Source organism: Bombina bombina, chromosome 5 (assembly GCF_027579735.1).
Source record: "Bombina bombina isolate aBomBom1 chromosome 5, aBomBom1.pri, whole genome shotgun sequence".
Lineage (NCBI taxonomy): Eukaryota > Metazoa > Chordata > Amphibia > Anura > Bombinatoridae > Bombina > Bombina bombina.
The window spans coordinates 806,341,636-806,366,797 of NC_069503.1; the positions used below are offsets into that span (position 1 = coordinate 806,341,636).

The window sequence follows — 25,162 nt, forward strand, 5'->3', positions numbered from 1 at the left end:
TGGGAGTCCCTGAAAGCTCAGGGTCTTTGGACTCGGGAAGAATCTCTTGTCCCGATAAACATTTTGGAATTGAGGGCGATATTCAATGCGCTCCAGGCATGGCCTCAACTAGCGGAGGCCAAATTCATCAGATTTCAGTCGGACAACATGACGACTGTAGCGTACATCAGTCATCAGGGAGGAACAAAGAGTTCCCTGGCGATGAGGGAGGTATCCAAGATCATCAAATGGGCAGAGGATCACTCCTGCCATCTATCAGCAATTCACATCCCAGGGGTGGACAACTGGGAAGCGGATTATCTGAGTCGTCAGACTTTCCATCCGGGGGAGTGGGAACTTCACCCAGAGGTTTTTGCCCAGTTAACTCAACTATGGGGCCTTCCAGATCTGGATCTGATGACGTCACGTCAGAACTCCAAAGTTCCACATTACGGATCCAGGAACAGGGTTCCCAAGGCGACATTGGTAGATGCCTTAGTGGCACCTTGGTCGTTCAATCTAGCTTATGTCTTTCCACCGTTTCCTCTTCTCCCCCGGCTAGTAGCCAGGATCAAACAGGAGAAGGCTTCAGTAATTCTAATAGCTCCTGCGTGGCCACGCAGGACTTGGTATGCAGACCTGGTGAATATGTCATCGGTTCCACCATGGAAGCTACCTTTGAGGCAGGACCTTCTAATCCAAGGTCCATTCGAACATCCAAACCTAGTTTCTCTGCAACTGACTGCTTGGAGATTGAACGCTTGATTCTAGCTAAGCGTGGGTTTTCGGAATCAGTTATAGATACTCTGATCCAGGCTAGAAAGCCTGTCACCAGGAAAATGTATCATAAGATATGGCGGAAATATCTTTGCTGGTGCGAATCCAAGGGTTACTCATGGAGTAAGATTAGGATTCCAAGGATACTATCTTTTCTCCAAGAAGGATTGGAGAAAGGTCTGTCAGCTAGTTCCTTAAAAGGACAGATATCTGCCCTGTCTGTTTTGTTGCACAAGCGTCTGGCAGCTGTGCCAGATGTTCAGGCGTTTGTACAGGCGTTAGTCAGAATCAAGCCTGTCTACAGACCTGTGGCTCCTCCATGGAGTCTAAATTTAGTTCTTTCAGTTCTTCAAGGGGTTCCGTTTGAACCTCTACATTCCATAGATATTAAGTTACTATCTTGGAAAGTTTTGTTTTTGGTAGCTATTTCTTCTGCTAGAAGAGTTTCTGAATTTTCTGCTTTGCAGTGTAATTCACCCTATCTGGTGTTTCATACAGATAAGGTCGTTTTACGTACCAAGCCTGGTTTTCTTCCAAAAGTGGTTTCCAATAAGAATATTAACCAGGAAATAGTTGTTCCTTCTCTGTGTCCTAATCCAGTTTCTAACAAGGAACGTCTGTTACACAATCTTGATGTGGTTCGTGCTTTGAAGATTTATCTAAAAGCAACTAAAGACTTCATACAAACATCGTCCTTGTTTGTCGTCTATTCTGGCAAGAGGAGAGGTCAAAAGGCGACTGCGACCTCTGTCTTTCTGGCTGAAAAGCATCATCCGATTGGCTTATGAGAATGCTGGGAGGCAGCCTCCTGAACGAATTACAGCTCACTCTACTAGAGCTGTGGCTTCCACATGGGCTTTCAAGAATGAGGCTTCTGTTGAACAGATCTGTAAGGCAGTGACTTGGTCTTCACTGCATACATTTGCCAAATTTTACAAATTCGATACTTTTGCTTCTTCGGAGGCTATTTTTGGGAGAAAGGTTTTACAAGCAGTGGTGCATTCCGTTTAGGTTACCTGACTTGTTCCCTCCTTTGGTATTGGTTCCCACAAGTAAGGATGAAGCCGTGGACCGGATACACCAATGTAGGAGAAAACAGAATTTATGTTTACCTGATAAATTTCTTTCTCCTACGGTGTATCCGGTCCACGGCCCACCCTGGCATTTTGTCAGGTTTAAATTTATTTTTGTAAACTACAGTCACCACTGCACCCTATGGTTCTCCTTTTTCTCCTAACCGTCGGTTGAATGACTGGGGGGGCGGAGCCTGAGGGGAGCTATATGGACAGCTCTGCTGTGTGCTCTCTTTGCCACTTCCCGTAGGGATTGAGAATATCCCACAAGTAAGGATGAAGCCGTGGACCGGATACACCGTAGGAGAAAGAAATTTATCAGGTAAACATAAATTCTGTTTTTCAACAAGCAAACTCCCACACGGTGTTGTTGTCTTTTCTGCGTTCCGACAGATGGAATTTAGGAAAAAGTTCCTTTGTTCCAGCTTCAATGGTGGTATTCCTGGGAACCATTATAGATTCTCTAGAGATGAAGATCTTTCTGACAGAAGCCAGAAGAACAAAGATATTCAACTCTTGTCTTGTCCTTCAGTCCTCTCCTCGGCCGTCAGTGGCTCAGTGTATGGAGGTAATTGGTCTGATGGTGTCAGCTATGGACATCATTCCGTTTGCTCGGTTCCATCTCTGCAGTTATGCATGCTCAGACAATGGAACAGGGATTATGCGGATCTATCTCTGATCAGATGACAAGAGATTCGGATCAGGTGACAAGAGATTCTCTTCTGTGGTGGTTGTCTCAGAATCTTCTCTCCCAGGGAAACTGCTTTCGCAGACCTTCCTGGGTGATTGTGACCACAGATGCCAGTCTGCTGGGATGGGGAGCTGTCTGGGGCTCATTAAAGACTCAGTGTCTATGGACTCGGGAGGAATCGGTTCTTTCCATAAACATCCTAGAGCTGAGGGCAATCTTCAATGCTCTTCTGGCCAGGCCTCAGTTAGCTTCAGCCCAGTTTATCAGGTTTCAGTCGGACAACATAATGTCAGTGACTTACATCAATCATCAGGGAGAAACTGTGAGTTCTTTGGCATGACAGAGGTAGCCAAGATTATTCAGTGGGCGGAGATCCACAATTGCTGTCTGTCTGCAATCCGCATTCCAGGGGTGGAGAATTGGGACAGACTTTTCATCCGGGGAGTGGGAGCTTGACTCGGAGGTGTTTTCCAGTTTGATTCTCAGGTGGGGGCAGCCAGAGCTGGATCTCATGGCTTCTCGTCAGAATGCCAAGCTCGAGAGGTACGGTTCGCGATCAATGGATCCTCAGGCTGATCTGATAGATCCTCTGGCGGTTCCTTGTAATTTCAGTCTGGCTTATGTTTTTCCTCCGTTTGCTCTCCTTCCTCGGGTCATTGCTCGAATCAGACAGGAGAGGGCGTTGGTGATTCTTATCGCACTGGCGTGGCCTCGCAGAATCTTGTATGCAGATCTGGTAGAGATGTCATCTCTTCCACCTTGGAGACTTCCGCTGAGGAATGACCTTCTACCTCAGGGGCCCTTCCTTCATCCAAATCTTGTTTCTCTTAAGATTGAACGCTTGATTTTATCTAAGGGTGGGTTTTCAGAGTTTGGTCATTGAGACCATGATTCAGGCTCATAAGCCTGTGACAAGAAAGATTTACTATAAGATATGGCGTAAATATCTGTATTGGTGTGAATCCAGAGGCTACTCTTGGAGTAGAGTTAGGATTCCTAGGATTTTGTCTTTTCTCCAGGTGGGTCTGGAGAAGGGTTTATCTGCAAGTACCTTGAAGGGTCAAATTTCTGCTTTATCTATTTTGTTGCACAAGCGTCTGGCGGAGGTGCCAGATGTTCAGTCTTTGCCAGGCCCTGTTTAGAATCTGGACAATGTTTAAGTTTGCTACTCCTCCTTGGAGTCTTAATTTGTTTTTTAGATTTCGTCAACAGGCTCCATTTGAGCCTATGCATTCTTTGGATATTAAAATTTTATCCTGGAAGGTTTTGTTTTTGGTTGCTATCTCTTCGACTCGAAGAGTTTCGGAGCTTTCAGCATTGCAGTGTGAATCTCCTTATCTTATTTTTCATTCCTATAAGGTGGTCCTGGGTACTGCCTTAGGTTTCCTTCCCAAAGTGGTTTCGGATAGGAATATTTAATCAAGAAATTGTTGTTCCTTCTTTGTGTCCTAATCCTTCTTCCCGTAAGGAGCCTTTGTTGCACAACATGGATGTGGTTCGTGCATTGAAATATTATTTACAGGCGACTAAGGATTTTCAAGATTCTTCTTCTTTGTTTGTGTTTTTTTTTCTGGGAAGCGCAAGGGTCAGAAAGCTACGGCTACTTCTCTTTCTTTTTGGCTGAGGAGTGTTATTCGCCTGGCATATGAGACTGCTGGACAGCAGCCTCCTGTGAAAATCACTGCTCATTCCACAAGGGCTGTTTCTTCATCTTGGGCCTTTAAAAAATGGAGCTTGGGCTTGGTATACACAGAGCGGAAGCCATATGGAAAAGTACCTCATGCCCACAGTTAAATATGGTAGTGGCTCTTTAATGTTTTGGGGCTGTTTTTCTGCCAGAGGACCTGGACATTTTATTAGGATATGGACTCCATTTAACATCTGTTGATATTTGATAAACACCTGACTGCCTCTGCCAGAAAGCTTAGAATGGGTTGTGGTTGGATCTTCCAGCAGGACAGTGATCCAAAACATACATCAAAATCAATAAAGAAATGGTACTCGCATGGCCATCCCAGTCCCCTGACTTGAAACGCATAGAAAACCTGTGGGGTGAACAGAAGAAGAGAGTCCACCAGCGTCGACCTCAAAATTTGATGGATCTGGAGAGATTCTGTATGGAGGAATGGTCTCAGATCCCTTGCCATGTATTCTCCAACCTCATCAGGCATTATAGGAGAAGACTCGGAGCTGTTATCTTGGCAAAGGGAGGTAGCACAAAGTATTGACTAAAAGGGTGCCAATAGCTGTGCCACACATATATTTAACACAGATTTTTTTTTTATAAACCTGTGTTGTGTTTGCTCTTATGGATATCAAACAATTGCAGAGTATTTTTGTACATTTTTTAACAAAAGATCAAAAGATTAAACAACAAAGACAATTTTTCACAGCCTTCTTTGCTCATATTTACCAAGGGTGCCAATATTAGTGGAGGGCACTGTACTTCTATTACCAAATTTACTTAATTCTTTCTGTATCCTTTGTTGAAGTAGCAGCAATGCAATATTGGGAGATAGCTGAGCACATCAGGTGAGCCAATGAAAAGAAGAATATATGTGCAGCCACCAATTAGCAGCTAGCTCCCAGTAGTGCACAGCTGCTCCTGAGCCTACCTAGGTATGTTTGCTTCATTCTGTTAGTTGCAAAGTAGATAATAGAGGAAACTATTTTAATCAACTTTCCAGTTTACTTCTATCTGAATAATAAAAGAAAAATGTGGGTTTTATGTCCACTTTAATTCCTAATAGACGTTGTGAGCTTAAAGGGACACTGAACCCAATTTTTTTCTTTCGTGATTCAGATAGAGCGTGCTATTTTAAGCAACTTTCTAATTTTCTCCTATTATCACATTTTCTTCATTCTCTTGGTATCTTTATTTGAAATGCAAGAATGTAAGTTTAGATGCCGGCCCATTTTTGGTGAACAACCTGGGTTGTTCTTGCTGATTGGTGGATAAATTCACCCACCAATAAACAAGTGCTTTCCATGGTGCTGAACCAAAAAAATAGCTTGGATGCCTTCTTTTTCAAATAAAGAAAGCTAGAGAACGAAGAAAAATTGATAAGAGTAAATTAGAAAGTTACTTAAAATTGCATGCTCTATCTGAATCACGAAAGAATACATTTGGGTTCAGTGTCCCTTTAATGTCCCCTTAGATTAAAGGGATCTGAAAATATATACTGGTATATACAGCAATTAAGGAGTTATGCATATAAAAAAATATTTAGAACAGTCATTTTTCTTTGATGTTGTAAAGGGAGAGTACATTTTCAATACCTCTTGGTTGTGTGTAAAAATTATGCTTGGTCGCATGTTCCCTAGAGAAGCCAAAAAGCAAATACCTGTAACCTAGGTTTCCAAAATGGTGTAAATTGCCTAAACCATCTATTTGATTTGAAGCATTTGCTGGTTACAGAATTTGCTTTTTGGGCTCTTAGGAAGCAAGAGATGTTTAAGACCTAGTTATACCTACTTTAAAAGGTATATCAACCTACCAGAATTTCACCATTTTCTTTTATAATGGGCATTACCTATTGCATAAAACAGTAAGTGCCTTAGTGTATATAATTAACATTTATCACTCAACACTTTTATATTTTAGTATAAATTAGCTTTATAAAGTTTTTGTAATACTTAACTGTTAATAAAAAGTCCTGATTGATGTAATACATTCACAAAATGTTAATGAATGCCTGCACTATGATTAATTTAGATGAAACAAGGGTACAGAAAGATAAGATGCGTATTCAGAGCAGTAGCATTTACCATTTGTTGATAAATAAGTCTATATATGCATGATGCAGTAATTGTCTCATAAAGTAATATTGGGCGGTTTTCTATGTTTCTGTGTGTCATTTTTTTCCCATTTTCTTTCCATATTTTATAGTTACTTAATTTACTTCAACCAAGGTTAATCTTAAGTGGTCACACACACAGTGCTTGTGAAGTGCTTCATAGAGGAGAAATCCCTGAGATCAGCGTTCCTTCCTTCAGCTGCAGGAACAGAAAGGATCCCAGCTTTATTATGGTATGGTTACTAGCTAGTTAGCGTATGTACAATACTAGAAACTCAAATGAGCAATGCTTTAGTCTGCTTTCAGAACAAATGTAAAAAAGGTGAAATAATAAATAACACAATGCTCTCCTTTGCTTTCCATACCAGATCTAGATTATAAAATCATAGCTGATGGTTGCTTTTAGGGCATCTTTAAAGGGATGTAAAAGTGGTGCCTTAACTTTTAAAGTATTATTTCCAGTCTGTACAGTATTAAAGGGACAGTAAAGACATAATTAGACATTCATGATTTAGATAGAGCATACAATTTTAAACAACTTTCCAATTTACTTCTATTTAATTTGATTCCTTCTCTTGTTATCCTTTGCTGAAAGGTTTATCTAGGAAAGCTCAGGAGCAGCAAAGAACCTAGGTTCTAGCTGCTGATTGGTGGCTGTATATATATACCGATTGTCATTGGCTCACCCATGTGTTAGAAACCAGTAGTGCGGTGCTTCTCCTTCAAAAATAATACTAAGAGAATGAAACAAATTTAAAGGGACATTAAACCCAAAAAACTTTCATTATTCAAACAGAACATACAATTTAAAAAAAGTTTCAAATGTACTTCTATTATCAAATTTGCTTTGTTGAAGGGATATCTAGGTAAGGTAGCGTGCACATGCCTGAAACACTATATGACAGGAAATAGTGCTCCTGCTAATTTATAACATTGTTGCAATACTGATGCCATATAGTGCTGTAGACACGTGCACACTCAAGAGCTTACAGCCCAGCTTTTCAACAAAGGATAACAAGCAAACAAAGAAAAATTGATAACAGAAGTAAATTGGAAAGTTGTATGTTCTACCTAAATCATGAAAGAAACGTGGGTTTCATGTCCCTTTGTCCCTTTAATGAACACATTTTAAATATTGCATAAAATAAAAATGTACCCTGCAGTCTCAGGCCCCTGCCTCAGCTTAAACCAGCCAGTCAGAGGCTGTTCAAGGCCTATATATGTAGGCTGCCCGGTAAACAAGAGACCATGTGCATGCAGTAGTTAGAGTTGCCAGCTGTCCTGGGCACAATGATAGGTAGGGTCACAAAATGCAACCCCAAAAGCCCCACTCTTGATCCCACTATGCATATTTTTTTCACAGCCAAGCAGTCATTGTATCCCTTGGCTGCCACCAACAAAGAAATAAATAATTCTACCTCTTTGGATAACAGTTAGTGATTTGACTACATTGACTGCCTCACATTTCTTTATGCACCATATTTGTAATGTGTTAAAGCATAATAGGCCTTTTACAGTCAGAGACTTTTAGTTTCCAGTGTTTTTGTGAAGATTTTACTGGACAGCCTGCTAAAATACTGGACTGTCCTGTTAAATACTGAACATCTGGCAACCTTAGCAGTAATATTGTCTAGGGTGAGCTTCCTATTTGCAAGGCAACATGCAGAATAGAAATCCTCTGGTGTGCGCTCCCATAAACGGTATCAGTTGTTTACACAGAATGTAGCATTATTTCTACTATTAACTTTATTTGCTATGCACCAATTGATTCTGTAATACTCAACAGGATTACAGGATCCTGAACTCTGGTCAAATTGCCCAAATTAAAATAAATTAAAAAATTTAAATTTTCTTTAAAAAAATAAAGTAACACCTATTGTGGGGGGTGCTGTCTTGTACAATTTGTCAGAGGGGGCCCACCAGCTAACACTTTGAAAACCACTGGTCTAGGGTGAGTTCTGATACTAAGAACTAGGAAAAGTGTCTTCAGTCTCATAGGAAGGTCTACATGGAGCTTAGCCCCAGCACAAAGGGCAGATGTATTCTGCAGCTAGGGAGACATCACATTCATCATCATCATCATCAATAAATGGCAAACTGAGCACCAGGTCATGGATACCAACTACAGCTAACAGATTCAGAACTACTGGCAACAGTCTGGTCTCATGGACCCTTCCAGATTCTAAGTGTGAAACATAGAGGGGCCACACTGACCAGTCTGTTTTATATCATATGATAAGGTATTTGGTAGAATCTTTAACCAATGAGGAAGGCTTATGGGAAACACTTGTGTTTAGCAGTTTCTGCTTCTGTGTGATATGCTATAACTAGGTGTTACTTCATGTGGGAAGAGTCGTGTTAATTCAATAATGAGTTTATTTTTATATGGAGCAATAGCCATTAAAGGTTAGAAGATTGATATATTCATCCTATACTACTCTAACAAAACACATTAATGGAGGACATACGTCCTATTTTTTAATTGAGACAACCTGTTCTTAAAGGGACATAAAACTGTATTTAAAATTGGGGCTGCTTGATCTAAATGTTTATATTTCAATATAATGATAAAGGACGCCACGCCGGGGTCCTAAGGAGGTGCACTCGTGTCAGATGCTAGTAGATTCAGAACAGAGCGTAGGCCGCACTCTCGGAATACTATGTGATGCACAGTGAGTTCCTGAAAAGAAAGGAAGAAGAGAGGCGCCACATAGGAGTAGTATTGTTTCAGAAACCTTATAGTGAAGGTAAGTATAGAAAGGATCCCCTTCAGGTGGCTACTCACAAGATAAAGCGGCACAACCGGAGTGCCTAGCAGGACAAGACGGGGCCAATGGAGTCGCCTGTTAGACTCATACAGGTAAAACCAACATTGTGCGTCTGCCACGTATCCTCCGGTCACACAAAAAAGTGCAAAGCTATGCAAGCAGACAGATAGCCAGCAGAGCGTGGTAATAGTAAATACCCGGCAGTCAGATACACTTGATTCAATCCTCAGTGAGGAAGATATATTGGAAATTAAAATGAAAATAAACTGGAGCACGTAGAGTATAAAAACAATTGTGCTCACTTTATTGTATAACACAATTACAGCAATGCGTTTCTCAGCAGTGCTGTTTTTTATCAGGCTGTATAAAAAACACAACTATTTGCTCAATATTTAAAAGACATACTGACCAATCAGGGGCCAATGTTAAACCACACCTTTGGTAAACTAATTAATTATCTAAAAGGCACAGGTTGATGTGGCTAAACTCAGGCCCTAGAGAGGTAGGTATTAAGTACATAGATAAAACAAATGCAAATGACATATTAAAAACTAAAAAGGAGTCGCATGTAGTAAAACACTCTTAATTAGATCACCTCAGTAGAAGTAGGCTCTAAGAGCAAGGGAAATAACCAAATCATAAATATATTAATATATTAAACATAGTGGTGATCCATAAATATAAATGTCAGTTAGTGATTATTGCTATAAAACTTAGTGGTCTTGTAATAAAATAAGAGTAAATTTACCAACATAGTCTATGCCCCCTAAAGGACGTTAATAGTTTGTGTCAAAAACTAATACTGATACAATAATAACACATGTCTCTAAAATAAAATAAAATGGTTACACTGTAATACAAAAGTCACAACCCAATAGGAAAATGCAAGGCTATAAGATACAAACAGTAAATATTAGAACAAACCTTACAGGTTCCTAGGGGTTAGACTGTTAAATATGGAGTGTATAAACGAATGATATACAGAGTGCAATGATGATCAAATATAACGTGAAGTCTAAGAAAACAAAGAGGAGAGTCAATTATCATAACTACTGTAAACATTAGTGCTGGACGATTCTAAATCTCCAATCTAGATAAAGACTCGGGTGAAGAATACAAATAGGAAGATAAGTGGACAAAAATATACATCAGAAAGCCTTACTAATGACCCCTAACTATTGAGAGTGGTACACCTAAAATGTTCCATAGGTGTAACATGACTCAAATAGGGTCACGTAACTAGAAGGACCCAAACAAGTGTGTATATATTGGACCTAAGCCCATCAATGATATTTAAAATCTAGAAACTGCCAGAAAATGGGGGAGGAACATCGGAGATCTTAATTCAGATAAAAGGGGCGATGGGTCCCATTAGCAGCCAATGGAACTGCTGCTAGCAGTCCATATGGTATAGATATATCATAAGGTATAAATTAGATTAATATTAAGTATCTCATAAGTAAAGACGGAAGGGATGTGATACTGAGATCTGGAGGTGCTGATGAATAATTAATGAAAAGCTGCCAAATCAATGTTAAGATTAAGACAGGCGGGATGCATACTCTTAAGCACATGGATCCAGTATGTCTCTCTCTGTCTTAACCTAAAAAAACAATTATACAGATGTGATTTAGGAATTAACTCAATAGGTATAATGGAAAAACAATTTTGAATGCCATTATGTTTAAGATTGCAGTGTCTAGATACACTATGATTTTTATAGTTATTTCAAATGTTACATTGGTGTTCAGACCATCTCGGACTCAATCTCCTACACGTGCGCCTAACATTGTACCCCACAAAAACACGTGAGGAGGTATACAACATAGTGCGAGGCGCAAGAAATATGACCCTGAATATAAATAGAGTAATTGCGACCAGCCAAATTAGATTTAAAAGTTCTAATGTTATGACTCCTATGGTCGCATAATTTGCATTTCTTGACATTGCATCTAAAGCTGCCCTGGGAAATCAGTATTTGTTTGGTCCTCATAGAGCTCACATTCTTTTTGTTCCTCACAATTTTACTTGGTGCTAATATAGTTTTTAGATTAGGGGCTCTTTTATAGACTATCTTTGGTTTTGTACCAATAAAATTCCCCAAAAATGGGGTCTTTGGTAAGAATAGCCCAATATTTGGTAACGATATTTTTAATTAATTGGTGATTACTATTATATTGAGTGATAAATAGTGGATGGTTCTCTAACGTTCCTGAATGAGTAATTGTCTATCCCACCGCCCTTATCTGCTTGTCTAATGATAAGGGCGGTGGGATAGTCCTACAAAATTTAGAGGACTATCTTGCGGAGGCTAGAAAGATACTACAAGATTAATCTTATTATATTCGATATATAAGATTGAGGTTAAGGGTCTTATTGATGATGTTTTTAAGGAAGGTATGATCCTGAAAAAAGAGAATATCTAGTCCCTAATGAACTAAACGTGACTTTCTACTATCATTTGACAAAGCTTCATAAAAAGTCTTATAGACAATGTATCTTCATACGTTGACCATTTTTTTTCAGAAATATGTTCTGGGACTAGTCTTATATCCGTGATTCATCGGATTTACTAATAAAACTTGAAAATCTCACAATTAAACCTGATCTTCTTTGGATTACATGTTATGTCTAAGCCCTCTACTGCAATATTCAGCATGATTTGGGCCTTTTATCAATAACACATTACCTTAAACAAGATCCCTATCTCCCTTCTAACCAATTTGAATTTCTGTTATCTTTGATTTTCTATATTTTAAGACATAATTATTTTTTATTCCAAGATGAATTTTATTTACAGATAAAAGGAATCGTCATGGGTACCAGGTTCACCCCCAGTTTTGCAAACTTATTTATGGGTGCATTTGAAGAGAAATGTATCTACGACTCCATCTACGGGGCAAACCTGGTACTCTATGGTCGGTATATTGATTTGATTTTCATTTGGAAAGGTGATATTATTTTGGCTAATCATTTTGTTGACCACTTAAATTGTAATGATAGAGGCCTCATTTTTACCAGTACTATAGATTCCAAAACTATATCTTTCTTGGACTTGGATCTCAAGTTTTTAGATGGTAAGGTGATTAGCACTACTCATTTCAAATCAGTAGATTGCAATAGTTATCTTGACTTTACTAGCAATCACTACCTCCCATGGAAACTAAACATTCCCTATGGACAATTCAAGCGTGTGCATCGTAATTGCAGCACACTCGCGGATTTTGAAACGCAAAGCTTGATCCTCATGGAACGTTTTACAGAAAAGAAATATCCCTCATATGTCATTAATAGGGTCTACCTAAGAGCCAGATCTGACGATAGGAAGAAATATTTTGTGAATTCCAAAAATAGACAGACAATTACTTTATTCAGAAACGTTAGAGAACCATCCACTATTTATCACTCAATATAATAGTAATCACCAATTAATTAAAAATATAATTACTAAATATTGGGGTATTCTTACCAAAGACCCCATTTTGGGGAATTTGATTGGTACAAAACCAAAGCTAGTCTATAAAAGAGCCCCTAATCTAAAAACTAGACTACCTGTAGATTACGAGTTTTGCGGTATGAGGGGTGCGGTGCTAACTTGCACGTTATTGTCACCGCTCACTTACCTACAGCGCTGGTATTACAGGTTTTCCTAAACCCGGCGTTAAAAGGCAAGAAGTGAGCGTAGAGCAAAATTGTGCTCCATACCGCACTCCAATACCAGCCCTGCTTAAATCAGCAGTGAGCTGGTTGTACGTGCTCGTGCACGATTTCCCCATAGACATCAATGGGGAGAGCCGGCTGAAAAAAGCCTAACACCTGCAATAAAGCAGCGTAAAGCTCCGTAACGCAGCCCCATTGATTCCTATGGGGAAACTAAATTTATGTTTACACCTAACATGAACCCCGAGTCTAAACACCCCTAATCTTACACTTATTAACCCCTAATCTGCCACTCCCAAAATCGCTGACACCTACATTATACTTATTAACCCCTAATCTGCTGCCCCAACATCGCCGACACCTACATTATATTTATTAACCCCTAATCTTCCCCCCCAACGTCGCCACTATATTAAATTTATTAACCCCTAAACCGTTCCAATCAGCCAATAGAATGCAAGCTCAATTCTATTGGCTGATTGGATCAGCCAATAGAATGCGAGCTCAATCCTATTGGCTGATTGAATCAGCCAATAGGATTGAACTTCAATCCTATTGGCTGATTGCATCAGCCAATAGGATTTTTTCAACCTTAATTTCGATTGGCTGATAGAATTCTATCAGCCAATCGGAGTCTAAGGGACGCCATCTTAGATGACGTCATTTAAAGGAACCTTCATTCGTCGGGTAGTCGTCGGAAGAAGAGGTTGCTCCGCGACTGATGTCTTGAAGATGGACCCACTCCTCGCCGGATGGATGAAGATAGAAGATGCCGTCTGGATGAAGACTTCTGCCCGTCTGGAGGACCACTTCTCCCGGCTTGGATGAAGACTTCTCCCGGCTTCGTTGAGGACTTCTTGCCACTTCATTGAGGACTTCTGCCGGCTTCGTTGAGGATGGATGTCGGGTCTTCAAAACTGTAAGTGGATCTTCAGGGGTTAGTGTTAGGTTTTTTTAAGGGTTTATTGGGTATTTTTTTTTTTTAGATTAGGATTTGGGCAGCAATAGAGCTAATTTTCATGGCTAATAGAGCTAATTAAATAATAGAGTCCTTTTCAGGGCAATGGGGAGCTTAGGTTTTTTAGTTAGGGTTTTATTTGGGGGTTGGTTGTGTGGGTGGTGGGTTTTACTGTTGGGGGGTTGTTTGTATTTTTTTTACAGGTAAAAGAGCTGATTTCTTTGGGGCAATGCCCCGCAAAAGGCCCTTTTAAGGGCTATTGGTAGTTTAGTTTAGGCTAGGGTTTTTTTTTATTTTGGGGGGCTTTTTTTATTTTGATAGGGCTATTAGATTAGGTGTAATTATTTTAAATATCTTGCTAATTTGTTTTTATTTTTTTGTAATTTAGTGTTTTTTTTTGTAATTTAGGTAATTGTATTTAATTGTGTCAATTGTATTTAATTTAGGTAATTTATTTAATTGTACTGTAAGGTTAGGTGTTAGTGTAACTAAGGTTAGGTTTTATTTTACAGGTAAATTTGTATTTATTTTAGCTAGGTAGTTAGTAAATAGTTGATAACTATTTAGTAACTATTCTACCTAGTTAAAATAAATACAAACTTGCCTGTAAAATAAAACCTAAACTAGCTACAATGTAGCTATTAGTTATATTGTAGCTAGCTTAGGGTTTATTTTATAGGTATTTAGTTTTAAATAGGAATAATTTAGTTAATGATAGGAATTTTTATTTAGATTTATTAGAATTCTATTTAAGTTAGGGGGTGTTAGGGTTAGACTTAGGTTTAGGGGTTAATAAATTTAATATAGTGTCGGTGACGTTGGGGACGGCAGAAAAGGGGTTAATAAACATAGGTAGGTGGCGGCGATGTTAGGGGCGACAGATTAGGGGTTAATAATATTTAACTAGTGTTTGCAATGCGGGAGTATGGCGGTTTAGGGGTTAATATGTTTGTTATAGTAGCGGTGATGTCCGGAGCGGCAGATTAGGGGTTAATAAATTTATTTTAGTGTTTGCGATGCGGGAGGGCCTCGGTTTAGGGGTTAATAGGTAGTTTATGGGTGTTAGTGTACTTTTTAGCACTTTAGTTATGAGTTTTATGCTACAGCGTTGTAGTGTAAAACTCATAACTACTGATTTTAGAATGCGTTACGAATCTTGCGGGATAGGCTGCACCACTCACTTTTTGTCCTAAAAAAAAAAGCTTGTATACCGGCGCAATGGAAGTCCCATTAAAAAAAGACTTTATGAAAATTGCATGTTAATTTGCGGTACGGCCAAAAAAGTGTGCGGGACAGCTGTACCAACAAGACTCGTAATAGCAGCGGTAGTGAAAAAAGCAGCGTTATGAGCCTTAACAATGCTTTTTTACTCATAACGCAAAACTCGTAATCTAGCCGTATATTAGCACCAAGTAAAATTGTGAGGAACAAAAAGAATGTGAGCTCTATGAGGACCAAACAAATACTAATTTCCCAGGGCAGCTTTAGATGCAATGTCAAGAAATGCAAATTATGGGACCATAGGAGTCATAACATAAAAACTTTTAAATCTAATTTGACTGGTTGTAATTACTCTATTCAGGGTCATATTTCTTGCGCCTCGCCATTATACCTATTGAGTTAATTCCTAAATCACATCTGTATAATAGTTTTTTTAGGTTAAGACAGAGAGAGACATACTGGATCCATGTGCTTAAGAGTATGCATCCCGCCAGTCTTAATCTTAACATTGATTTGGCAGCTTTTCATTAATTATTCGTCAGCACCTCCGGATCTCAGTATCACATCCCCTCCGTCTTTAATATTAAGTATCTCATAAGTAATCTTATTTATACCTTATGATATATCTATACCATATGGACTGCTAGCAGTAGTTCCATTGGCTGCTAATGGGACCCATCGCCCCTTTTATCTGAATTAAGATCTCTGCTGTTCCTCCCCCATTCTCTGGCAGTTTCTAGATGTTAACCCTTTAAGGACACAGCTTTCAGTTTGCTCAATTGTTTTATGACGGAAAAATTCCGTCATATGTCCTTAAGAGGTTAAATATCATTGATGGGCTTAGGTCCAATATATACACACTTGTTTGGGTCCTTCTAGTTACGGGACCCTATTTGAGTCATGTTACACCTATGGAACATTTTAGGTGTACCACTCTAAATAGTTGGGGGTCATTAGTAAGGCTTTCTGATGTATATTTTTGTCCACTTATCTTCCTATTTGTATTCTTCACCTGAGTCTTTTTATCTAGATTGGAGATTTAGAATCGTCCAGCACTAATGTTTACAGTAGTTATGATAATTAACTCTCCTCTTTGTTTTCTTAGACTTCACGTTATATTTGTTCATCATTGCACTATGTATATCATTAGTTTATACACTCCATATTTAACAGTCTAACCCCTAGGAACCTGCGAGGTTTGTTCTAATATTTAGTGTTTGTATCTTATAGCCTTGCATTTTCCTATTGGGTTGGGACTGTTTTGTATTACAGTGTAACCATTTTATTTTAGAGATATGTGTTGTTATTGTATCAGTATTAGTTTTTGACACAAACTATTAACGTCCTTTAGGAGGCGTAGACTATGTTGGTAAATTTACATTTATTTTATTACAAGACCACTAAGTTTTATACCAATAATCACTAACTGACATAATATATTAAACATAGTGGTGATCCATAAATATAAATAATATATTTATGATTTGGTTATTTCCCTGGCTTCTAGAGCCTACTTCTACTTTTTAGTTTTTAATATGTCATTTGCATTTGTTTTATCTTGTACTTAATACCTACCTCTCTAAGGCCTGAGTTTAGCCACATCAACCTGTGCCTTTTAGAGAATTAGTTTACCAAAGGTGTGGTTTAACATTGGCCAATGATTGGTCAGTATCGCCTAGATTTAGAGTTTTGTCGGTGCTAACGCTGCTTTTTTTTCCAGCGCACCCTTAAGACAACGCTGGTATTTAGAGTTGTCTGAATGGCTGCGTTAGCCTTAGAAAAGGGAGCGTTGAGCATAATTTAGCTCCACTTCTACTCTCAATACCAGCGTTGCCTGCGGTAGCGGTAAGCTGGAAAAACGTGCTCGTGCACGATATCCCCATAGGAAACAATGGGGCTGAGCTGGCTGGAAAAAAACCTAACACCTGCAAAAAAGCAGCGTTCAGCTCCTAAAGCAGCCCCATTGTTTCCTATGGGGAAACACTCTCTAAGTCTACACCTAACTCCCTAACATGAACCCCGAGTCTAAACACCCCTAATATTACACTTATTAACCCCTAATCTGCCGCCCCGCTATCGCTCACACCTACATTGTATTATTAACCACTAATCTGCCGCTCCAAACACCGCCGCAACCTACATTATAGCTATGAACCCCTAATCTACTGCCCCTAACATCGCCAACACCTATATTATATTTATTAACCCCTAATCTGCCCCCCACCTACACTTATTAATCCCTAATCTGCCTACCGGACCTCGCCGCCACTATAATAAATGTATTAACCCCTAAACCGCCGTACTCCCGCCTCACAAACACTATAATAAATTGTATTAACCCCTAATCTGCCCTCCCTAACATCTCCGCCACCTACCTACAATTATTAACTCCTAATCTCCCGCCCCCAACGTCGCCGCTACTATAATAAACTTATTAACCCCTAAACCTAAGTCTAACCCTAACACCCCCCTAACTTAAATATCATTTAAATAAAATGAACTAAATTTACTATAATTAAATAAATTATTCCTATTTAAAACTAAATACTTACCTTTAAAATAAACCATAATATAGCTACAATATAACTAATAACTAATAGTTACATTGTAGCTATTTTAGGATTTATATTTATTTTACAGGCAACTTTGTATTTATTTTAACTAGGTACAATAGCTATTAAATAGTTAATAACTATTTAATAGCTACCTAGTTAAAATAATTACAAAATTAGCTGTAAAATAAATCCTAACCTAAGTTACAAATACACCTAACACTACACTAGCAATAAATTAATTAAATAAATTAACTACAATTAGCTAAACTAAACTAAAATGAAATAAACTAATATATAATACAAAAAACACTAAATTACAGAAAATATTTTTTTTATTTTTTTTACAAGAAGTTTAAACTAATTACACCTAATCTAAGCCCCCCAATAAAATAAAATGCCCTACCCTATTCTAAATTACAAAGTAATCAGCTTTTTTACCAGCCTTTAAAAGGGCCTTTTGCGGGGCATTGCCCCAAAGTAATCAGCTCTTTTACCTGTAAAAAAAAATACAATACCTCCCCAACATTAAAACCCACCACCCAAACCCCCCTTAAATAAACCTAACACTAACCCCCTGAAGATCTCCCTACCTTGAGTCGTCTTCACCCAGCTGAGCCGAATTCTTCATCCAAGCGGACAAGAAGATGTCCTCCATCCTGAAGAAGTCTTCATCCAAGCGGGGCAAGAAGATGTCCTCCATCCGGTAGAAGTCTTCATCCAAGCAGGGTCTTCTATCTTCATCCATCCGGAGCGGAGCCATCTTCCAGCCAGCCGACGCGGAGCCATCCTCTTCAACCGACTGACTTCTATCAGCCAATCGGAATTAAGGTAAGAAAAATCTGATCGGCTGATTCAATCAGCCAATCAGATTGAAGTTCAAGTTCAATCCGGATTGACCTCACATTCTATTGGCTGTTCCAATCAGATTTTTCTTACCTTAATTCCGATTGGCTGATAGAATCCTATCAGCCAATCGGAATTCGAGTGACCCAATCTTGGATGACGTCCCTTAAAGGAACCGTCATTCATCGTTAGTCCGTCGGTTGAAGAGGATGGCTCTGCGTCGGCTGGCTGGAAGATGGCTCTGCTCCGCTCCGGATGAAGATAGAAGACCCCGCTTGGATGAAGACTTCTACCGGATGGAGGACTTCTTCTTGCTCCGCTTGGATGAAGAATTCGGCTTGGCTGGGTGAAGACGACTCAAGGTAGGGAGATCTTCAGGGGGTTAGTGTTAGGTTTATTTAAGGGGTGTTTGGGTGGGTTAGAGTAGGGGTATGTGGGTGGTAGGTTTTAATGTTGTGGGGGGTATTGTATATTTTTTTTTTACAGGTAAAAGAGCTGATTACTTTGGGGCAATGCCCCGCAAAAGGCCCTTTTAAGGGCTGGTAAAAGAGCTGATTACTTTGTAATTTAGAATAAGGTAGGGCATTTTATTATTTTGGGGCGCTTTTTTATTTTATTAGGGGGCTTAGATTAGGTGTAATTAGTTTAAACTTCTTGTAAAAAAATTATTTTCTGTAATTTAGTGTTTTTGTATTTATAGATTAGTTTATTTCATTTTATTTTAGTTTAGCTAATTGTAGTTAATTTATTTAATTAATTTATTGCTAGTGTAGTGTTAGGTGTATTTGTAACTTAGGTTAGGATTTATTTTACAGCTAATTTTGTAATTATTTTAACTAGGTAGCTATTAAATAGTTATTAACTATTTAATAGCTATTGTACCTAGTTAAAATAAATACAAAGTTTCCTGTAAAATAAATATAAATCCTAAAATAGCTACAATGTAACTATTAGTTATATTGTAGCTATATTAGGGTTTATTTTATAGTTAAAGGGACAGTCTACACCAGAATTTTTATTGTTTTAAAAGATAGATAATCCCTTTATTACCCATTTCCCAGTTTTGCATAACTAACACATTTATAATAATATACTTTTAACCTCTGTGATTATCTTGTATCTAAGCCTCAAGCAACTACCCCTTTTTTCAGTCCTTTTGACAGACTTGCAGTCTAGCCAATCAGTGCCTGCTCCCAGATAACTTCTCGTGCACGAGCACAGTGTTATCTATATGAAATACGTGAATTAACACCCTCTAGTGGTGAAAAACTGTTAAAATGCAATCTGAAAGAGGTGGGCTTCAAGGTCTAAGAAATTAGCATATGAACCTCCTAGGTTAAGCTTTCAACTAAGAATTCCAAGAGAACAAAGCAAAATTGGTGGTAAATTGGAAAATTGTTTAAAATTACATGCTCTATCTGAATCATGAAAGTTTATTTTGGCCTAGACTGTCCCTTTAAGTATTTAGTTTTAAATAGGATTAATTTATTTAATGATAGTAAATTTATTTTGTTTAATTAAAATTATATTTAAGTTAGGGAGGTGTTAGGGTTAGAGTTAGACTTAGGTTTAGGGTTTAATAACTTTATTATAGTAGCGGTGGGGGCGGCAAATTAGGGGTTAATATTTGTAGGTAGGTGGCGGCGATGTTAGGGAGGGCAGATTAGGGGTTAATACAATTTATTATAGTGTTTGCGAGGCGGGAGTACGGCGGTTTAGGGGTTAATACATTTATTATAGTAGCGACGAGGTCCAGTCGGCAGATTAGGGGTTAATAATTGTAGGTAGGTGGCGGTGACGTGGGGAGGGGGCAGATTAGGGGTTAATAAATATAATATAGGTGTCGGCGATGTTAGGGGCAGCAGATTAGGGGTTCATAGGTATAATGTAGGTTGCGGCGGTGTCCGGAGCGGCAGATTAGGGGTTAAAAAAAATTATTGTAGGGTTTGCGATGTGGGGGGGCCTCGGTTTAGGGGTTCATAGGTAGTTTATGGGTGTTAGTGTACTTTATAGCACAGTAGTTAAGAGCTTTATGTTCCCTTGTTAGCCCATAAAGCTCTTAACTACTGACTTTTTTTTGCGGGTGGAGTCTCGTCAGTAGAGGCTCTACCGCTCACTTCTTCCAAGACTCGAAATACCAGCGTTAGGCAAATCCCATAGAAAAGATAGGATACCCAATTGACGTAAGGGGATCTGCGGTAGCCTCAAGTCGCGGAAAGAAAGTGAGCGGTTGACCCTTTCCTGCCTGACTCTAAATACCAGCGGGCGGTAAAAAGCAGCGTTAGGACCCCTTAACGCTGCTTTTGACTGCTAACGCCAAACTCTAAATCTAGCCGTATGTCTTTTTAAATATTGATCAAGGGGGCGTGGCCTGACCTAGCTGAGTAATGGACGTGTAGTCTCAGAGCTCTGCTCAGCACATTGAGCAAATTTGCCTTCTATGTCCTAAAATGGTACTTAATTATAGCCCAGGCTGGAGCAGAAACGGTCCGTATCTTACCCTGACTGCACCCAACTAATTTTAACACAACAGCAAAATAAAAGAAGCGACGCCAAACTTTGAGCATCAAGCAGCAGTACTGCATGGCGGCGGACATAGCACCCGACCCCAGGAGACAGTTTACCTATTCAATTTCGCCACCGGAGTGTATCACAGTATCCCCACAGCTGAAACAGAGGTGAGATGAACACCGGAGGGCTGTAGAAAGGGCTGAGGTCGGAGGGAACTTTGCTGCGCCACAGATAAGTTGGAGCGCATCCAAGATGGCGCCGTAGGCTAGCGCAGTCAGGGAACGAACAGGCCCGCACAACAGAGCATACAGGCTAGAGAGAAGTGGGATAGGTAATTGACATCCAGAGTCACCCTCAGGCCACATATAACGTCACATATAACGCCACATGGCCGCTACACATTAAGACCAAGATGTAAAGGGGCCGGCATTGACTACAATCAGAGTGTCAACAGCTACCACAGCAGGAAAATAAAGATACAGGGATATACCTTGCATTATTGAACCCAGCTTGAAAGGTTCTAACGGAGGGTGGACGCACTTTCAGTCGCAGCAAGTAATCACCTTGATGTGTTGACACTGAAAAAAAAATTCTAAATCAGCTGCACCACTAGAGCTAAGGGACTTCACCTCACAACAATAACCTGACACAAAATTACACCTGCAGAACCACAAACAGTACAGTGGATACTTGCTTTTAGGACAGTTGCAGCTATAATCTCAAAAACCGCCACTGCCTTGAGCAGAGCCTTATGTTACTATAACCACTTGTGCCTTTGAATCTTCACCTCACAACAATAACCTGACACAAAATTACACCTGCAGAACCACAAACAGTACTCGGACAGTGGATACTTGCTTTTAGGACAGTTGCAGCTATAATCTCAAAAACCGCCACTGCCCTGAGCAGAGCCTTACGTTACTATAACCACTTGTGCCTTTGAATCTTTACCAGTTGGTAGTGTGAATCACCTCAGATTGCAACACATCTCCCAGAATAAGCTTATCTATGTATTACATATGACTCTATCTATACTTTTGGATTGGTATTTACCGTGTTGACTATTTTAATAATCCTGGGACTGCATTTGATTTGGGTCTATAGTTCCTGCCACTTATCTCTTTTACATAATTGTTCTCACAATGTCTGCCAGGGGTCCTATGAAAAGTGATAAGATCCCCAGGTCTTCATCTGTCAATGCCTTCTTTAAAACAGCTCCAACCCCCAAAATGGCCACCATGGACAATCTAGAAGAGGGGGAGCAAGACACATCAGATAACGAGCAGGCTGACATAACTGAAGCATCCACATCGGTGACCAAAGCTGACTTGAAAAGCTTAGTTTCCAAGCAGGACATGGCTACAAATTTTGAGAAGCTGTGGAACAAAATTGACAATATGCATACGGCGATGACCAGCAGCCTATCTGAAATCAAAACTGAAATTGCTGAGCTTGGAGGACGGATGGACATTTTGGAAGAGCACACTGACATGATTGTTGAGGACATTACAAACGTCACCCAATCAATAGCCACTCACCACCAAGAATTAGCTGAAATCCAAGAAAAGCTAGAAGATTTGGAAAATAGGAGCAGGAGAAATAACATTAGACTGAATGGAGTACCAGAAAGTATCCTTAACAAAGATCTCCTCTCCTATGTAGCACAACTTTTTCACTCGGTGACGGCTGGGACCGAAGACTTCAATATGGGAATCGAGAGGGCGCATAGGGCTCTCAAACCTAAACCAAAGGAAGGTATGCCCCCTAGAGACATAATTATTAAAATGGCACTGTTCCAAGACAAAATTCTGCAGGCAGCACGCAAAAACCCTAATCTAAAATTTCAAGGCAATGCGGTTCAGTTTTATCAGGATCTTAGTGTCAGAACCCTTCAACGTAGAAGTGCCCTGAGACCATTGACACAGCAATTGAGGAAACACCAAATCCCTTACAAATGGGGTTTTCCTTTTGCTCTCTACATTAATAAGGACTCTAAAACAATCACTCTTAAAGATCCCTCAGACATCCCTGAAGTATGTCAAATTTTAGGGCTGGAAGCACCAAGCATGCCACCTGCTACCTCCTTGCAACAACCAATGAAACTAGCCAACCAAATATCAAAGCCGCAATGGTCAAAATCGACCAAGAGAAAACAAAAAACATGAAATTCCCATCTAAGACGGATCCTTTTCAAGCCTAAATAGAAAATGCAAACTGTTTATAGACAGACTCTAGGATTGGGCCAAGATTAGGGAGGCCTGGAGAGAGCAAGATGTCTTACACAGCTCCTCCTGACGCCACAACTTTATGTTGGAGAAGACTGATGTGGATTTAGTCTCTGGGACTTGACCATAATGTTTAAGTTTTTGCCATAGGACTGTTATTTGATTTTCACATAGCTCAATGTTGTTGAAATGACGACCCCCAATTTATTAAGACACATAGTTACTGTACTTAATGTTACTTTTTAATATGTTCATCTTTGTCCTTTTTTCTCTTCTTTTTTCTCTACCCTTTTCTATAAAAGAGAGAGTTGGAGGCCCGCATTCCTGTGTCCGATATGGAGAGACACTGTACAATTGTAACCTGTTCTTTTATGTATTTAAAGTAACTGTGAAAGTGATGCCGGTGCAGCTGGGACCCCTTGAGATAACGACTGAAGGGGCCAAAAGAGGTGGGATAACATACAAAGGGGTGGAGTACTTGCAGGGGTATCTGCGAGAAGAGGTAAGCGAACATTGCATAAATCTCACTTACAATGACTGGTGAGTTAACTATTATCACACATAATGTGAGGGGCCTAAACACAGATCATAAAAGGAGACTAGTGTTTAAACAATATTCCACACTTAAAGCTAACATACTATTTCTACAGGAAACACACTTTGTTACCCCTCAGCTCCCTTATTATTGGACTAAAAAATTCCCCACACACTTTCATGCCACTGCCAAATCGAAAAAGAGGGGAGTTTCAATTTTCATCCATCCTTCGGTTAACTACGTACATGAATCCACTGTAGCAGATGAAGACGGCAGATATTTAATTTTAAAGGGCCAGCTTGATAGCTTAGACATCATATTGTGCAATGTTTACGCGCCAAACGAACAGCAGCACACTTTCTTTGCGACTATCTCACAGCTAATTACTCAATGGTCGCAGACCAGAATAATCCTGGCGGGCGACTTTAACATTCCTATAACTCCACTAGACGGCCGCGAGGCGCAAGCTTTATCACACAAACAGGCGAGACGTAATAGAATAGTAAAGAACATTCAGACTTCACTTAGCTCACACTCCCTGACTCATGGCACACCCTAAACGGCAGAACAACCGATACTACATTCTACTCTGCGGCTCACAATACATATTCCCGACTTGACTATATATACATTAGCCAAGTTTTACAACCGACACTTCTGTCGTCTAGCATCTCTCCATGTGTATGGTCAGACCATTCTGTGGTGATACTTACCATCAACAGCCTGATAGACCCCAATAGAACCAGATCGTTGACATACGACTCCACACTACATAAAAAACCCCAGATACACTCTTCCACCCTGCAGCACTTAACTGACTTCTGGGACATTAACACAGGCACTACGGTCAACCCTACACAGGTATGGGCAGCTCACAAAGCGGTGATCAGGGGGACGCTTATAAAGGAAAAAGCAAATCACTCCAGAAAAACAAGACAAGAAATGTTGCAATTACATGCAGACATAGCACACTTAGAAAAAGACCATAGGCTGACGGGGAACCCGACCACATTAACCAAACTACAACAAAAGAGAGATTCGGTAGCTAAGATAATGAACTCTCAAGCTAGCAGAGAAATAATTAAATTAAAGGCTCAATATTTTATATATGCTAACAAGCCTGATAAATACTTGGCTCACAAACTTAGAGAAACCTTCAAAACGGCTAATATCCCAATTATTGAAAAGCTAAATGGCACAACCACCACTCACCCCCAAGAAATAGTAGACACTTTTGGGGACTTTTACGCAACACTGTATGATGGTAATAAAGTTATACATAACCCACTAGTGGAGACTCTCACACACAAAAATTGCTCCAGCTATCGCCCCATCTCCCTGATTAATCAGGATCTCAAAATTTTTGCTAAGATCCTTGCCAACAGATTGACACAAGTCTTACCCAAACTGATACATAAAGACCAGGTGGGATTCATTAAAGACAGGGAAGCCACGGATAGCGTTAGGCGAGTTATTGCCACCATACAACATTTATGCGACACACGGACGCCTTCTCTGCTTCTCTCGTTGGATGCGGAGAAGGCGTTCGATAGAGTAGACTGGGGATAC

General features: G+C 39.6%; 1 protein-coding gene across 2 annotated transcripts in view; it reads left to right on the forward strand.

Annotated features, from left to right (window-relative positions):
- The window catches only part of MPPE1 (metallophosphoesterase 1), a 217,257-nt gene that overhangs the window by 180,240 nt on the left and 11,855 nt on the right, over positions 1-25,162 (forward strand). For both annotated transcript variants that reach the window (XM_053714911.1, XM_053714910.1), the window contains exon 9: positions 6,410-6,550. In XM_053714911.1, the coding sequence (XP_053570886.1) occupies positions 6,410-6,550 (141 nt within the window). The remainder of the gene's footprint in view (positions 1-6,409; positions 6,551-25,162) is intronic.